General features: G+C 44.8%; 1 protein-coding gene across 4 annotated transcripts in view; it reads left to right on the top strand.

The window, feature by feature from the left end:
• The window catches only part of RPS6KA1 (ribosomal protein S6 kinase A1), a 652,732-nt gene that overhangs the window by 363,674 nt on the left and 269,804 nt on the right, over nucleotides 1-19,254 (top strand). For all 4 annotated transcript variants that reach the window (XM_075335914.1, XM_075335912.1, XM_075335913.1 and 1 more), the window contains one exon: nucleotides 628-709. In XM_075335914.1, the coding sequence (XP_075192029.1) occupies nucleotides 628-709 (82 nt within the window). The remainder of the gene's footprint in view (nucleotides 1-627; nucleotides 710-19,254) is intronic.

The raw sequence follows: 19,254 nt of genomic DNA, 5'->3' as shown, positions 1-19,254 counted from the left end.
TTATTGGAATTATGTCACCTATATAAATGTTTATGCTTTAATTGGTAGTTGTGGATGACAGCCTCTCTTTAAGAGCTGCTTCAGGCATCTATGCAAATCATACCAAAGACTGACTGGCCGTGGCTCCCCGGGCCCAAGCTTCACGCTTAGGTTGGGAGATCTGTGGCCAGTCGATGCATAGCATAAAGCCAGTTTCACACATCTGGGAAGGGGGGGAGGGTTTCTCACGTGAAAAACAGTCTGCTTTTTTTTTTAGTGCTCTAATAAGCATTTGTGATTCATTCATTTGTCACTTTTTATCTTTTTTTTGCTTCCATTATTCTTGTATAAAGAATGAAAACAATTTTTCTTCTTCTACCGATTAACCAGTGAAATATGGACCGCACAGGAATGACATCTGTGTAGGATCACATTTTTTCTTTCATGAGGACACTTGCATTGGCGAGTGCCATACAATTTTTTTTTTTTTGGACTGTGAATTGGCACATGTATTGTATTGGTCTGCGATCTATCCTTAAAAAAAAGCTAGGATAAATGCCAAAAACACTGATGTGTGAAGCTGTCCTTACTCTAAAAATATACAGTATATACATATATATATATATATTTTTTTTTTTTTCTTTACAGGTATTTTTGGTTCGAAAGATCACCCCTCCTGACAACAATCATCTGTATGCAATGAAAGTGCTCAAGAAAGCTACACTTAAAGGTCGATTTCTTTATCCAGTATAATCATTAAAGCAATGATGCCATGGAATGAAACAAAACCCCTCAGTTTTCTGAAGTATGATGGGTCTTTAAGTTAACCTGTTTGGTATCACTTCAGTCAGAAATCCTCAATAAAGCATAGCTGTTTTTAGAGAGGTGGTTAGAACGTGCTGGTATATTTTTCCCTAAGTCACCCGCTCCAGAATCTCTAGTGTTTAAGGGCAAATACTTAGATCACGCCTGCTTGAAGAAACCGTAAAACTCCTTGGGCGAATATTTTCAGCAATGACAGATATTATTTATTATTTTATCCCACTTTTAATTTGCTCACGTTTGGCAAGTCTCTGCAATGATCCACAATTAGAAAAACTTTGGCCTTTTGAAGTTGCACTTGATCCATAATTAGAATACATTAAACGCTAGACTATTTACATCATTGCTGACAGTTTGAGTTGCATTGTAGTGTGGCTATGTGCAGAACGCCTGTGCTGTTTACAGAATCTGTGAAGGATCTATCAGAAATGCTTCAAAATCAGATCAGACACAGAATTAACGAATAACTGTTCTGACCATCATTCAATAAACAGTCTGCTCAAAGCAATACAACCTACAAGAATTGGCACAACACGACCAGAGTAAAAAAAAAAAAATATTTTTATTAACCGAGACATGCCATTAAAAAAAGGTGAGCAAGAATAAACAATGAGCTAAACCACTACAGCTGCACTCAGAGCAACCAAGGCCAATCAATACATGTATAATAATAGTAATAGCACTGTGTCAGAGCTACTAATGTGCAGGGCCATTATCTTATCACAATAATTTATTGTATCCAGATATGCTGCAATCAGTGGCGTAACTAGAGTTTGATGGGCCCCGGTGCAAAGTTCAGAGCTGGGCCCCCCTTCCTCCACGTACACTGACACTTGGGATACTGGATAATGACAGGGTACGGGATAATAAGCAACCAGGTTTCCTGTATAATGCAGCCTTTGTCCATGCATAAGGTGTCCTTCATGTTTATTATGCAGTCCCCCCAGACCTCCATATATAATAATGCACCCAGCCTCCCCAGTCCTCCATGTATAATAATGCAGCCAGCCTCTCCAGGCCTCCATCTATAATAATGCTGCCAGCCTCCCCAGGCCTCCATGTATAATAATGCAGCCAGCCTCTCCAGGCCTCCATCTATAATAATGCTGCCAGCCTCCCCAGGCCTCCATGTATAATAATGCAGCCAGCCTCTCCAGGCCTCCATCTATAATAATGCTGCCAGCCTCCCCAGTCCTCCATGTATAATAATGCAGCCAACCTCCCTAGGCCTCCATGTATAATAATGCAGCCAGCCTCTCCAGGCCTCCATGTATAATAATGCAGCCAGTCTCCCCAGGCCTCCATGTATAATAATGCAGACAGCCTCCCCAGGCCTCCATGGATAATAATGCAGCCAGCCTCCCCAGGCCTCCATGTATAATAATGCTGCCAGCCTCTCCAGGCGTCCATGTATAATAATGCAGCCAGCCTCTCCAGGCCTCCATCTATAATAATGCTGCCATCCTCCCCAGGCCTCCATCTATAATAATGCTGCCAGCCTCCCCAGGCCTCCATGTACAGTAGAATGCAGCCTCCCCAGGCCTCCATGTACAGTATAATGCAGCCTCCCCAGGCCTCCATGTACAGTATAATGACAAAAAAAGGAGAACATGAGCAAAAATTGCTGAAGACATATCACAAATTTATTACACATTTTCAAAGTGCAAAGTGCATTACATGGGTAACAAGTTATAAAATGTTGCAAGAAGGGAGGATGGGAGGCAGATGGTATGAGCAGAACAGTGGCCTGGTAAAGAGAAAGAGGAAAAGGATGTTCCCAAAGAAAGAGATATGATAAAGCTCCTATATCCTTGACATACAATGGGTAATATGAGTGTAGAAAGAGGATGTTAATATGTAAACTGGATAAGGGAGGCCTGAGGTCCTGTAAAGGGTGAATCTATATAAGATTGTCCGACCTGAAAGGTGGAACAATATAAATGATAGATACCAGGTTGACAGGATGACCAACAGGGCCAAGGGAAAGGTTGTTTTTTTTTTTAGGTAAAAGATATTGATAACCCTAGTAGGGGGCTACAATACATGCAAGTGCAAATGGTATACAAATACTGGAAAGACAGTCATATAATATGCACTGATGGGCAATAGGGAGCAATACTGGGAATAGTTTAGGCAGAAGTAATCCAGAAAAATCCTTATTAGAGAGCTTCAATACATGCAAGTGGTATACAGAGACTGGAATGACAGTCGTATAATATGCACTAATAGGAAATAATGGGAATAGTTAAGGCAAAAGTGGTGTTGAGGGGCTACAATACCTGCGGGTGCAAGGTGTGTAGTGACACTGAAATAACAGTAGTCTATTATACACTGAGTAACGATGGGGGTAATGCTAGGAAAATTTAAAGCAGAGATTATCCAGAAACATATTGTAAACACATGTTAGAATGAAGTCAAATGTCAGCGGAGGAGCAAAGTTGCCCATGTGGGAAACATAATTACCTGAGTCTGGTGGTGAAAAAAGGCCCGACGTACATTTCGCGGTTAGCAGCACGTTGCTTACCGCTTCATCATGGGGGAAGAGTAGTAGGTGATGCACATGTCCGGTTGTGCAACTCCTAAGTGCCTCCGCGGTAAGTGAAACCGCGAAAAGGATTCACAGTTCCTGGAGGCAGTCGGCGCATGCTCAGGCCAGCCACAACGCCCCCCGTTGCGCAACCCCGGCAGTCAAGGAGTCAGGCGCATGCGCGGGGGTCCGAGCATTAAATGCCCGAGCCACCGCGCACGCGCGGACTCCATAGAGACGCCAGGGGACGGAGAGCCGGCGCGCGCACGCGCACAAGACTCCAGCCACTGTGAATGGACAATCAGAGATGTTTGTACATATAGAGGAAAGCAGACAGGGGAAAGTATAGGTAAAGCAAAGAGAGTGTAGAATGCCAATATAGTTATTCATAATAAATAGCATGTATACATGACGATTGGCACTAAGCCGTGTAGAATAGGTAACAATGAGAACCTAACAAAAAATAATAAATAATTAATAAATAAGTCTTCAGAATGCAAAATCGATGGCTGTAAAGGCATAAGGATCCCCAGATGGAGTATAGATAGAACAACATATCTGGATATCAATAGTTTTCAAAATAATCAGGTCCGATCCATTTGGTAGGGAGTCACATGGGGCATGTAGCAACATATAATGAAAAGCTAAAGAAAAAAGGAAAAATATGAAAAAATATGAGTTAAAAAAAGTTAAAAACCACAAGAAACCAGACACCTGTTTTTGCAATGGAAAAATTACACAAACCTTATCATATACAAGTTTGCTTTAATAGTATGCAATAGCAATATAGACCAAGGCAGTGCCATTGCAAAACATTAAAACCGAGAAAACACCACCAAAAGAAACAAAGGAGATATAGCCTACAAAAATGAGGCAAAGCTCAAGGCTTCATTAAGACGCTTAGGAGCGACCGTGTCCAAAGCCACAATCCATTTGGTTTCCCTTTGGGAAAGCATTTTTTTGATGTTACCACCCCTTATGCCACTATGGACCACATCAATCCCACGCACTTTTAGGGACCTGGGATCGCAATTGTGGTACTTTTTGAAGTGGCGGGGTAAGGTTTTAAGTAAAGAAAAATCGTCCACTGTCTTGGCTGCGCCAATGTCCCTCACATGCTCTCTCACCCGTATCCGTAATTCCCTGGATGTAAGTCCCACATAAATGAGAGGACAGTTACAAGTGGCATAGTAAATGACATTAACTGTGCCACACGAAATCCGATGTCTAATCATATAAGTACATTGGGAATCGGAACTGGTGGAGTTAGAGCGGAGGACATTGGCGCAGGCAAGACAGTGTCCGCAAGGAATACACCCCAAAGTGGGGCCACTAGAACCAAAATGGATTGGGGCTTTTAGCGATGAGGTGGCTATGGACCAATAGGTCACTCAAATTTCTAGCTCGCCGAGCTGTGGCCAAAGGGGCGGGAGAGAGAGACCGAGACAAAACAGGGTCCGTTTTGAGAACAGACCAGTGGCGGGCCAGGATGTCCCGCATTCTGTGCCACTCGGAATTATAGGTGGAAATAAACCGAGGACTAGGATCACTATCAAGACGTATCGATGGCTGATGGAGGAGTGAAGTCCTAGGGGTATGTTTAGCTCGTAGGTAACCCTTTTTGCTGCACCGACGGCTATATCCCCTCTCCTCAAAACGTGTTTTTAAATCATCGGCCTGTGCCTCGAATTTGGCATCCGAGGAGCAAATGCGCATCATCCGTAGGAATTGTCCGGTCGGGATAGCTCTAATTGTAGACCCTGTATGTCCCGAGGAGGCGTGAAGGAGTGCATTGACTGATGTGGTTTTACGAAAAACATCAGTCTGAACACGTTGGTTGCCATCAACTTCTAGGACAAAATCCAGGAAATCTATACGACGAGAGCTATGTTGATAAGTAAGTTTTGATGTTAAGAGTATTAGAATTAAGACACTGAACGAACGAGTCGAGCTGCTCCACAGTGCCCTGCCAAAACATCAGGATATCCTCAATATATCTGATCCAGCACTGCACCTGGGCAGCGGCCTGCACACCCTCGTCACCAAAGACCTGCCTTTCCCAGAAACCCAGGAACAGGTTGGTGTACGAAGGTGCACAGGCCGTGCCCATCGCAGTGCCGCGCTTCTGAAGATAGAAGGAGTTCTTAAAATTGAAATAGTTGTGTGACAGGGCAAAGTTTAGCAGCTTGACTACTAGTTCGTTCAGCTCTGGGTCCCGACCGGACAGTCCAAGGAAAAAACGGGCTGCTCGGACGCCATTTTCGTGTCGTATACAAGTATACAACGATTCAACGTCCATTGTGACGAAAAGTACATCAGACTCCATTGAGATGCCGTCAACCCTCATGAGCACGTCCGTCGTTTCTTTGGCATAAGATGGAAGTGATTCAACTGAAGGTCTAAGATAAAAATCAATGACTCTACATACTGGTTCACAGAATCCATCAATGCCAGACACGATCGGACGGCCAGGAGGGTTAGCGGCATCCTTGTGGATCTTGGGGAGGAGATATAGTGTGGGAGCCTTGGGGAACCTAACCATCAGACCATCGAACATCTTTTTAGATATGATTCCCAAATCATGGGCCTTAGAGAGAATTTTCTGGAGTTTGAGAGAGAAAGAGGTGGTGGGGTCAAAGTCCAGTTTTTGGTACGTCTCTTTATCTCTGAGTTGTTTATAAGCTTCTCTCTCATACTGTACCGTGGGCCAGATCACAATGTTGCCCCCTTTGTCAGCTGCTTTGAAAACGACGTCATCGAGTTGCTGAAGTTGATTCAAGGCCTCTCTCTGCTTTCTTGTGAGATTGTCAAAATTACGCCGAGTAGAGATTGCCTTGAAAGCCTCCATAACAAGTTTAGTAAAAAATTCGACGGCTGGGCAAACTGACAAAGGGGGAACCTTGTTGACCTGGGATGAAGAAAAGTGGGAGACGTACCTGGATCAATAGTTTGTTCCAACAATAGTTCTTCTAGTGCTGCAAGGGCTTATCGTTCCAGATCAGTCATTGTGTCCAAACAAACACCTCTTTTGTTGTGAAGTTTCTTCAAAATAAGTTTCCTCGAAAAGAGGTGCAGATCCTTTAAAGCTGGGAAATAATGGAAAGAGTTGGTAGGAGAGAAGGACAGACCCAGGGACAAAACCTCGTTCTGAGCTTCCGAGAGAAGATGATTGGACAGATTGATTACCTGGAGATTGTTTTTGGATTTACTATCCTGAGACTTGCCAGGGCCCGGTAGAAGGTCCAGGTTTTTTCGGGCCACTCCTAGTAGTAATTCCACCAAAATCATCAGTGTTATGTGAACTCTCGGAAACCACAGATCGGACGTCATCCATGGAGCTGCCTGATCTCAAAGATGTTGATCTGGATCGAGTTTTAAAACCCGTGCGGGACTGTGATCGTGCTCTTGCGGCACTAGCTTTCCATCTATAAACTCGATTATTGGCTTTATCAGACAAATCTCTTTGGAATTTTTTGGACTTGTACTCCACCACTTCTCTCTCACACTTTTGAGATTCAAGATCCATCTCCTCATTAAATCGCTGTAAGGCATCTTCTGATAGGTTGGATTTGATAGTGGACAAAAGGTTGTCCATCTCGGTCTCAATCTCCAGCAAGGTAGAACTGTTGTGGTCACGCAATAGGGTCAAGAAACCAGTGGAACAAATGTGTGCAAATTCTTCCCACTTGGTCTTGAAGATGATATCCTCCACTTCAAACGAGGGAAAAATTTGGACACGGAAGCCACGTGGCACTAAACCTTTTTGGATATACTTATCCAAAAAGGCACGATTGAGTAAAGTGCGAATGCGTTTTTTCAGTAAAACCTTAAATTTAAAAATGGCATCTCGTGCATCATTAGTGGAAGAATTCTCTGATAATCCACACCCATCCTCCTTGAGAACATTGTTGATATGTGTGAGCCACGCGGAATCGCGGGCTCTAAAATCCATCATGGAAAGAACTGTGAGGAACACAGAAACAGTTATAAGACTTTTACATTCCATTGGAAACACAGACTCAGAAAAGGAAAGAACCCAGTGGAGGAGCCACAACCGGTTCACAGCAGCTCAGGGCACATATTGACAAAAGGAGAACATGAGCAAAAATTGCTGAAGAAATATCACAAATTACACAAATTTTCAAACTGCAAAGTGCATTACATGGGTAACAAGTTATAATATGTTGCAAGAAGGGAGGATGGGAGGCAGATGGTATGAGCAGAACAGTGGCCTGGTAAAGACAAAGAGGAAAAGGATGTTCCCAAAGAAAGAGATATGATGAAGCTCCTATATGTTCTTTGGGAACATCCTTTTCCTCTTTGTCTTTACCAGGCCACTGTAAAGTGGTGATGGTCTGATGGTTAGGTTACCCAAGGCTCCCACGCTATATCTCCTCCCCAAGATCTACAAGGATGCCGCTAACCCTCCTGGCCGTCCGATTGTGTCTTGCATTGATGGATTCTGCGAACCAGTATGTAGATTCATTGATTTTTATCTTAGACCTTCAGTTGAATCACTTCCATCTTATGCCAAAGACACGACGGACGTGCTCATGAGGGTTGACGGCATCTCAATGGAGTCTGATGTACTTTTCGTCAAAATGGACGTTGAATCGTTGTATACTTGTATACGACGCGAAGATAGCGTCCGAGCAGCCCGTTTTTTCCTTGGAATGTCCGGTCGGGACCCAGAGCTGAACGAACTAGTAGTCGAGCTGCTAAACTTTGCCCTGTCACACAACTATTTCATTTTTAAGAACTCCTATCTTCAGAAGCGCGGCACTGCGATGGACGCGGCCTGTGCACCTTCGTACGCCAACCTGTTCCTGGGTTTCTGGGAAAGGCAGGTCTTTGGCGACGAGGGTGTGCAGGCCGCTGCCCAGGTACAGTGCTGGATCAGATATATTGATGATCTCCTGATGTTTTGGCAGGGCACGGTGGAGCAGCTTGACTCGTTCGTTCAGTGTCTTAATTCTAATACTCTTAACATCAAACTTACTTATCAACATAGCTCTCGTCGTATAGATTTCCTGGATATTGTCCTAGAAGTTGATAGCAACCAACGTGTTCAAACTGATGTTTTTCGTAAAACCACATCAGTCAATGCACTCCTTCACGCCTCCTCGGGACATACAGGGTCTACGATTAGAGCTATCCCGACCGGACAATTCCTACGGATGAGGCGCATTTGCTCCTCGGATGCCAAATTCGAGGCACAGGCCGATGATTTAAAAACACGTTTTGAGGAGAGGGGATATAGCCGTCGGTGCATCCAAAAGGGTTACCTAGGAGCTAAACATACCCCTAGGACTTCACTCCTCCATCAGCCATCGATACGTCTTGATAGTGATCCTAGTCCTCGGTTTATTTCCACCTATAATTCCGAGTGGCACAGAATGCGGGACATCCTGGCACGCCACTGGTCTGTTCTCAAAACGGACCCTGTTCTGTAACGGTCTCTCTCTCCCGCCCCTTTGGCAACGGCTCGGCGAGCTAGAAATTTGAGTGACCAATTGGTCCATAGCCACCTCATCGCTAAAAGCCCCAATCCATTTGGTTCTAGTGGCCCCACTTTGGGGTGCATTCCTTGCAGACACTGTCTTGCCTGCGCCAATGTCCTCCGCTCTAACTCCTTCACCAGTTCCGATTCCCAATGTACTTATATGATTAGACATCGGATTTCGTGTGGCACAGTTAATGTCATTTACTATGCCACTTGTAACTGTCCTCTCATTTATGTGGGACTTACATCCAGGGAATTACGGATATGGGTGAGGTAGCATGTGAGGGACATTGGCGCAGCCAAGACGGTGGACGATTTTTCTTTACTTAAAACCTTACCCCGCCACTTCAAAAAGTACCATAATTGCGATCCCAGGTCCCTAAAAGTGCGTGGGATTGATGTGGTCCATAGTGGCATAAGGGGTGGTAATATCAAAGAAATGCTTTCCCAAAGGGAAACCAAATGGATTGTGGCTTTGGACACGGTCGCTCCTAAGCGTCTTAATGAAGCCTTGAGCTTTGCCTCATTTTTGTACGCTATATCTCCTTTGTTTCTTTTGGTGGTGTTTTCTCTGTTTTAATCTTTTGCAATGGCACTGCCTTGGTCTATATTGCTTTTGCATACTATTAAAGCAAACTTGTATATGATAAGGTTTGTGTAATTTTTCCATTGCAAAAACAGGTGTCTGGTTTCTTGTGGTTTTTAACTTTTTTTAACTCATATTTTTTCATATTTTTCCTTTTTTCTTTAGCTTTTCATTATATGTTGCTACATGCCCCATGTGACTCCCTACCAAATGGATCGGACCTGATTATTTTGAAAACTATTGATATCTAGATATGTTGTTCTAGCCATACTCCATCTGGGGATCCTTTATGCCTTTACAGCCATCGATTTTGCATTCTGAAGACTTATTTATTAATTATTTATTATTTTTTGTTAGGTTCTCATTGTTACCTATTCTACAAGGCTTAGTGCCAATCGTCATGTATACATGCTATTTATTATGAACAACTATATTTGGCATTCTACACTCTCTTTGCTTTACCTATACTTTCCCCTGTCTGCTTTCCTCTATATGTACCAACATCTCTGATTGTCCATTCACAGTTGCTGGAGTCTTGTGCTCGTGCCCGCTCTCCGTCCCCTGGCCATGCTCCGGCGTCTCTATGGAGTTCGTGCGTGCGCGGTGGCTCGGGCATTTAATGCTCGGACCCCCGTGCATGCGCCTGACTCCTTGACTGCCAGGGTTGCGCAACGAGGGGCGTTGTGGCTGGCCCGCGCATGCGCCGACTGCCTCCAGGAACTGTGAATCCTTTTCGCGGTTTCACTTACCGCGGAGGTATTTAGGAGTTGCACAACCGGACATGTGGATCACCTAGTACTCTTCCCCCATGATGAAGCGGTAAGCAACGTGCTGCTAACCGCGAAACGTACGTCGGGCCTTTCTTCATCACCAGACTCAGGTAATTATGTTCCCCACATGGGCAACTTTGCCCAGCTCCTCCGCTGACATTTGACTTCGTTCTAACATGTGTTTACAATATGTTTCTGGATAATCTCTGCTTTAAATTTTCCCAGCATTACCCCCCATGGCTACTCAATGTATAATAGACGACTGTTATTTCAGTTTCACTACACACCTTGCACCCGCAGGTATTGTAGCCCCTCAACACCACTTTTGCCTTAACTATTCCCATTATTTCCTATTAGTGCATATTATACGACTGTCATTCCAGTCTCTGTATACCACTTGCACTTGCATGTATTGAAGCTCTCTAATAAGGATTTTTCTGGATTACTTCTGCCTAAACTATTCCCAGTATTGCTCCCTATTGCTCATCAGTGCATATTGTACGACTGTAATTCCAGTATTTGTATACCATTTGCACTTGCATGTATTGTAGCCCCCTACTAGGGTTATCAATATCTTTTACCTAAAAAAAAAACCCTTTCTCTTGGCCCTGTTTGTCATCCTGTCAACCTGGTAGCTATCATTTATATTGTTCCACCTTTCAGGTGGGACAATATTATAGATTCACCCTTGACAGGACCTCAGGCCTCCCTTATCCAGTTTACATATTAACATCCTCTTTCTCCACTCATATTACCCATTGTATGTCAAGGATATAGGAGCTTTATCATATCTCTTTCTTTGGGAACATCCTATTCCTCTTTCTCTTTACCAGGCCACTGTTCTGCTCATACCATCTGCCTCCCATCCTCCCTTCTTGCAACATATTATAACTTGTTACCCATGTAATGCACTTTGCACTTTGAAAATGTGTAATAAATTTGTGATATTTCTTCAGCAATTTTTGCTCATGTTCTCCTTTTTTTGTCAATATGTGCCCTGAGCTGCTGTGAACCCGTTGTGGCTCCTCCACTGGGTTCTTTCCTTTTCTGAGTCTGTGTTTCCAATGGAATGTAATAGTCTTATGTACAGTATAATGCAGCCTCCCAGGCCTCCATGTACAGTATAATGCAGCCTCCCAGGCCTCCATGTACAGTATAATGCAGCCTCCCCAGGCCTCCATGTACAGTGTCATGCAGCCTCCCAACCCCAGGCCTCCATGTATAGTATCATGCAGCCTACCCACCCCAGGCCTCCATGTACAGTGTCATGCAGCCTCCCAACCCCAGGCCTCCATGTACAGTGTCATGCAGCCTCCCCACCCCAGGCCTACATGTACAGTGTCATGCAGCCTCCCCACCCCAGGCCTCCATGTACAGTATAATGCAGCCTCCCCACCCCAGGCCTCCATGTAAAGTATATAATGCAGCCTCCCCACCCCAGGCCTCCATTTACAGTATAATGCAGCCTCCCCACCCCAGGCCTCCATGTACAGTATAATGCAGCCTTCCCACCCCAGGCCTCCATGTACAGTATCATGCAGCCTCCCCACCCCAGGCCTCCATGTACAGTATATAATGCAGCCTCCCCAACCCAGGCCTCCATGTACAGTATCATGCAGCCTCCCCACCCCAGGCCTCCATGTACAGTATCATGCAGCCTCCCCACCCCAGGCCTTCATGTACAGTATAATGCAGCCTCCCCACCCCAGGCCTCCATGTACAGTATAATGCAGCCTCCCCACCCCAGGCCTCCATGTACAGTATAATGCAGCCTCCCCACCCCAGGCCTCCATGTACGGTATCATGCAGCCTCCCCACCCCAGGCCTCCATGTACGGTATCATGCAGCCTCCCCACCCCAGGCCTCCATGTACAGTATCATGCAGCCTCCCAACCCCAGGTCTCCATGTACGGTATAATGCAGCCTCCCCACCCCAGGCCTCCATGTACGGTATCATGCAGCCTCCCCACCCCAGGCCTCTGACCACCATGTACTCACTTATATATAAAAAAAACAAGTACTCACCGCTCTCCTCCTTCCACTGCTGCTCTGTCTTGACGTCTCCTCGTTCCACTGATGCTGTACTCACCGCCCTCCTCGTTCTCCCGGTGCTCCGATCGGCGTCCTCCCTCCCTGCGCTCTGTGCACTCAGCACAGCAGTCGCACAGGAGTGACGTCACCGCGCAGGAACAGGGGAGAATGATGATGCAGAGCGGCGCTTCATTATTACTGTGCGCGGTGATGGGGGAGGGGGGCCCCGGTGCCGCCGCTGACATTGGGCAGGGGGGCCCGGTGTCGGGGGCGGCAGCGGGTCATATAGTAGGTGCGTGCACTGTGACAGATCAGCGCAGCTTCTCTCTCAATAACAGGAGCTGGCTGCTGATCTGCCGGGTGGCCGCGGGCCCAAAACCTCCCGGGCCCGGTCGTGATGGCGACCGCTGCGACCGCGGTAGTTACGCCCCTGGCTGCAATAGTACACACTAATAGTATAATCTATTGTTGGGTAGTTGTAGAGAGCAATAACTTGTATATTGTTTTAATGAGTCATGACAGTAACCCTCTCCAAATACTGACATCACTCCATTGAGCTATGCAACATGCACCCAGATACACATTACAACATGTGTTCTATTTGACCGCAGCACAGGTGCAGTTTATTTCATGCAGCCCTACCGCAAGGTGGAGAATTGGTGTGGGGGCTGTCTGTGCAGGCAACCAGTCGTCAGCCTGGATGTGTGGGCTGCGGTGGCTGTGTGGAGCAGCTGGTGTCCCAAATGCTCTGGCTTTAAATGATGGCGCCTGAAGTCGGCACATGCGAAAATTTAGCTCTCTGCTCCAGATCGTCTCTGGGCGCCATTTCTTTGAAGTCGGTACTGCCAACAGAGCATCTGGAATACCCGCTGCACCGTCCTGCTCCACACAGCCAGCACAGCCCGACCACTGCCAGCACAGCCCCTGCCTCCTCTTCACCTCCAGTAAGAGAACACCGGAGTATAAGACGGACCCCCTTTTTTTCAACTTTTTTTATCTCTAAATTTGGGGTGTGTCTTATAATCCGGTCCGTCTTATAAAATGAAAAAATGTGCTATTGTTACCATCAAGGATATGTGATTGTAGCGGGCATCATTTTAATGCAAGGGGTGTTGTGTGTGTGTGTGTGTGTGTGTGTGTGTGTGTGTGTGTGTGTGTGTGTGTGTGTGTGTGTGTGTGTGTGTGTGTGTGTGTGTGTATCCCTACATAGTAGTATATTAATATACATACACCCATTATTGTAAAATGGCGCCTCCTTGAAGCCCCACTCCAGTCCATAAAAGGGAAGTCCGCAACTTGGACAACCCATTCTCATTCCCCTTGTTTGCCCCAGAAAAATAAATAAACCTATATTTCCCTCCGGTGCAGCCTCGGTTCCAGCGATGTCTGTCTAAAGCTGCGTTCTAGGGGCATATGTGACATTATGACACACAAGCCCTGTTTCCTTCTGCCCACCTTTGGACATTTCAGCAGAAAGTCAGCGTAGCGTTCACATCCTGCTCAAATGTCTGAAGGCTGGGAGAGAGATGCCGGGCGCTGTTTGGTCAAGGGGGTTCATGTCATAACAATGTCACATAGGCCCCTGGAACGCAGCTTTAGATATCGCTGGAACCGAGACCGCATCGGAGGGGAGTATAGGTTTATTTATTTTTCTGGGGCAAACAAGGGGAATGAGAAGGGGTTGTCCAAGTAGTGGACATGGCTTTTATGGATTCAAGTGGGGCATCGATTTATTACAAAGGGTGTATGTGGTTATGCATCCAACAAATGGAATGAATAGGGGTTGCCAAATTAGTGGACAGCCCTTTTTAAACGGGCTGTTCTCTGTTAGTAAATATCTAGCCTAAGGTGTAGGTTATTATAAAGAAATTATAATGCTGTCATAAAAACACTGTGAAAAAAAACCCAAAATCTAAACTTTGGGAAAAATCACGCCAATTTTTTTTTTTTTTTTCGTCATACTGAAAACACAAAAATTGAATAAAAAGCCAACAAAAAGTCATGTGTAAAGGTATAAATGAAAATGCCAAACCGTCCCACAAAAAACATGCCATAAAAGCTCTTTTGAAAAAAGAAAAAAACAAGTTACAGCTCTCAGAATATGGCGATGCAAAAAGAAATTAATTTTTGTAAAATATTTGCTTTTAGTGTGCAAAAGTCACAAAGCATAAAAAATATCTGGTATTGGTGTAATCGTACTGACAAGAATAATTTTTCGGTCTTATCATTTTTATCGTATGGTGAACTGCGTGATAAAATAAAAACAATAAGCAAATTGCTGGTGTTTCTTCATTTTGCTTCTGAAAAATCTGAATAAATAGCAATCAAGAATATTATGTACCCCATCATAGTATCAAAAAATCCTCCAGCTTAATGCACAAAAAATAAGCTTCCATTTTAGCCCTGTTCACCCCAAAAATAAAAGTTACAGTTCCCAGAATATGGCGACAAAAAAACTTTTTTATTATGAAAAAATCATTTTCACTGTGTGATAGAAGCTGAATATTAAAGGGAAACTGTCAGGTCCCTTATGCGTTCTAACCTACAAGCATGAGCATGTGTGGCCTAATAACCCCTTCCTATCCATCCCTGTGTTGTAATATTGTGTAATAAGACTCAGAAGACTCTGATCAGAGCGCGTCTGAAGCCAACAAGCAACTACCCGGATAAGAAGACTGCGGGAACGGTAAGCACGTACGGGATTCTGAAGAAGCAGACAGGACGTATCTTATGCAAATCCATGGTAGCACACCCACAGGGGCGTGATACCATGGAAAGCATGCAAACGCCCACGGGCTGATGTGACGCCCAGGGGACTATACCCTGTGCTATTTACATAGGAAATATGTAAGTAATAAAACATTTTTTATTACTTTCATATTACACAATATTACAACACAGGGATGGGTAGGAAGGGGTTATTAGGCCACACATGCTCATGCTGATAGGTTAGAGCACATAAGGGACCTGACCGGTTCCCTTTAAAGAACAATATAAATCTGGTATCACTGTAACCGCACCAACCTGCAGAATAAATCCGTTTTATCACTTAAAGGCAATCTGTTAGCAGGTTTTTGCTACCTCACCAGAGATTACTGGCTGCATCAGTTCTGACATATTCTAAGATTTAAGATTTTACATGTAGCAGTGCTAGGGGAGCTGTCCCCGACCCACACCAGGCTTTCAGTGTACATTTCCATAGACAGAAGCTGCGTATTACAGAGGGGAGGGTGAAGTCGGACTAGAGCTCAACCTCTCAGACCCACTAATGGCAAAGATAAGAGCCTAAAGGGCACTTTACACGCTGCGATATTGCTATCGATATCGCTAGCGAGCGTACCCACCCCCGTCGGTTGTGCGACACTGGCAAATCGCTGCCCGTGGCGCACAACATCGCTAGGCTCCGTCACACGGACTTACCTTCCCTGCGACGTCGCTCTGGCTGGCGAACCGCCTCCTTTCTAAGGGGGCAGTTCGTACGGCGTCACAGCGACGTCACACGGCAGCCGTCCAATAGAAGCAGAGGGGCGGAGATCTGCGGGCGGAATATCCCACCCACCTCCTTCCTTCCTCATTGCCGGTGGACGCAGGTAAGATGTTCGTCGTTCCTGCGGTGTCACACATAGCGATGTGTGATGCCGCAGGAATGACGAACAACCAGCGGTATGCACCACCAACGATATTATGAAAAGGAGCAACGTGTAACGATCAACGATTTTTGATGTTTTTGCGATCATTGCTCCTAGGTGTCGCACGCTGCGATGTCACTAACGATGCCGGATGTGTGTCACTAATGACGTGACCTAGACGATATATCGTTAGCGATGTCACAGCGTGTAAAGCACTCCTAAGGCCGCACTTGCGAGTCTTGCAGCAATATCACCCGGCACAGCCTGCTGCTCTCTAACAGGAGCGTCTCAGCTGCATAGAAATACATGGGAGGATGTGCAGCTGTGTCGGGTGATGCCGCTGCGAGACTTGCAAGTGTGACTCCGGCCTAAAACTAACATCGCAGGTAAACAAAAAAAAAAAGACTGACATAAGACACGATTAGTTATAAACTGCATGTTGAATAGTTGCTTCAGATTACATAGCAAAAACATCCTAACAGACTCCCTTTAAAACAGCATAAAAAAGCTTCTTGTACTTTTCTTTATTGGTTCATTCTGCCTCCCAAAAATCACATTTATTCTGCACTCTTCACTGGGCACTTACATTGAGGTTTCAATATAATTTTCCAAAAACCATGATTCAGACGAAACCCTGAAGAACCTCTAACTATAATGAGGCAAATGGAGCCACTTTGGACTCCCATCTGGTCTCTGTTCCTGCTCAGCAATGTCCATCATTTTAGGCGTCTTTTTACTGAACAACCGTTCCTTGAACCCCTAAAAAGATGGACACCGGCAAAACAGACAACAAACGGTGTCCGAAGTGTTTACATCTGAATCAGAGTGAGTGGTTCCATCAGAGGCTTCATCTGAATCGCATTTTTTGTAGGACTTGCTCAGAAAACACATCATAAATCCTCAGCATAGAACAAAAGAATGTGATCACAGGCTTATATTGAAAGTTATCAAGAAGTGTTATGTACCCCAAAATGTTACCAAAATACTCCTAACTTATCCCGTACAAAACCAGCTCCCACTCAGGTCTATCACCTTTCAAAGGAAATATTGGGGGTCCCCACGCTACTGGGAGAACAAAGATGACAGCTCTCACCTTCCAAATAAAATCGAGTGAAATCTGCTCTCCCAAAGAAATATGCTACTCTCCATCTGAGACCCCTGTGCCTAAACTGCAGTATTCGGTCCCATCTAAAATACTCGTAAAAACGGAATTCAGACAAACTCCCAATAGAGCCACAGACTGCTAACACATGAATGGTGTTCAATAGAAGTCTTTTTGTTTTTGTTTTTTTGGGGTTTTTTTTTTCAGAAAGTGTCCATCTGTTTAGACGGTGGATTCCCACTCAACCCCTGAACCCTCTGCAGAAACAGTGGGAATGGGGCCTATTTTACATGGGGGTCACATGGGCACTAATAGGTGTCGCAGCTGTAGGGGCAATACAGGGTAGATATTGCACATGGCTGATTTGCGTTTACTGCTCATTTAGCATCCTCTGTTCAGTGCCCCTTTCCGCACAATATTACTTTATTGCACCTTTAATATCCTTATTTTCATGCCCTATTTTTCTGATTTTTATTCATTACCACTTTATTTTTCTTCTGCCATGTATATAAATATAAGCAAATAAATAAGCAAGTAAATAGCAAACATATCAATATAGCAATGTGGCATTGCCACTAAATGGAACAATGCAAATATTGAAGACTTTATCATATGGTTAAGGACCCCTGTTCTGAACATATGCTCGGATTGCAGAAGTGGGACTCGTATTTATGGCATATCCTCAGAATCTGATAAAAATGTCTAAGATAGAAATTCCTGTTTATTACATAAATAGGACATTGAGTTGGTACTGTTTGCCGCATAATAGCATATATGCCCTACAAGGCTCATGAATTGCGTGTAGTCATTAGTCTCTGGTGTTAAAATTGCAAGATTTCTATATATTATTTTCATAACAATTCTGATATGCAATAAAAAAAATTAATGTAAAACAAAAACCTGATTTAAACAATAGGCCTTTAAATTCCCTTCAGTGCATTGCCTTCAAGATCATCTGAGCTTTACAAAGTATCACACATGATTGTTTTCTTATGGTGCTTTCACATCAGCGTTTTTTTGCCTATAGGCAAAAAAACGCATATGAGACTGGATTCTGTGGACTGAATGTGCAACGCATACAACCACAATTGGTATTTTACCGGATCCTTCTACTTTTTATGGCTGCTGCGATGGATGCAGCGGGACACAGAGTTTATCGGCCGGCACTGGAGTCAGCTGATCGGGAGTCAGCGGAACTCCTGATCTCACAGCTCGCACATGCTGAGATGGTTGCAGGTTAACAGCAGTCACTGCCTGCTGCCGATCACATTTGACCGTGTGCGGGCTGTGTGGTCAGGAGTTCAGCTGAGTTCAGATCAGCTGACTCCATTGTCGGCCGATTACTTGTTCTTTGTCCCACTGCATCCATCGCAGAGAGTTTAGGCTGGAGTTCAACTGAGTTCAGATCAGCTGACTCCAGTGACGGACGAACTCAGCTGACCTTACAGCCCGCACACGCTGCGATGGATGCAGGAGGACAGAGAACGATTAATTGGCCGGCACTGAAGTCAGCTGATTTGATTACTCGTTCTGCGGGCTGTGTGGTCAGAAGTAGGGATAAGTGAGCAGCAAAATGCTCGGGTGCTAGATGGGCGAAGGCCATGTCGATTTTTTTTTTTTTTAATTCATTAAAAAAAAAACAAACTCATAACCCTAACCCTAGGGTTAGGGGGTAAAAAAAAATGACGTCATATTTTTATATGCTAGCCAGGTACAGCAGGCAGGAACGGGCTGCCCCAACCTCCAGGTGCCTATTTGTACCTGGCTGGGAACCTAAAATATAGGGAAGCCCTTTTTTGAATTATTTCATGAAATAATTAAAAAAAAAAAAAAACCGTGGGCTTCGCCCAATTTTTGTATCCATACAGGTACAACTAGGCAGCTGGGGATTGGAATCCGCAGCGCAGGGTGGCCCAAGCTTTCTGCGCCCCCCACTGCGAATTGCAGTCCGCAGCTGCCTCAGAAAATGGCACTTTCATAGAAGCGCCATCTTCTGGCGCTGTACCCAACTCTTCCAGTGGCCCTGGTGGCAGGTGGCATGCTGGGTAATAAGGGGTTAATACCAGCTAAGTTTTACCAGCTGGTATAAAGCCCGAGATTCTTAATGTCAGGCCAAGTTTGACCCGGCCATTAAGAATCTCCAATAAAGGGTTAAAAAAAACACATCACACGGAGAAAAAATACTTTATTATAAATAGATACACACAGTTAGGGACTCCATCTTTATTACTCCCTCTCACCCCTCCACGATCCTCGTCTTCTGTCTGAAAAAGAGGGAGAGATTTCTGTACTGATCATGCCAGGC

This window comes from Anomaloglossus baeobatrachus, chromosome 2 (assembly GCF_048569485.1).
Source record: "Anomaloglossus baeobatrachus isolate aAnoBae1 chromosome 2, aAnoBae1.hap1, whole genome shotgun sequence".
NCBI lineage: Eukaryota > Metazoa > Chordata > Amphibia > Anura > Aromobatidae > Anomaloglossus > Anomaloglossus baeobatrachus.
Note: the sequence above shows the minus strand (reverse complement) of the source record. Positions and strands in the feature narration are given on the sequence as shown.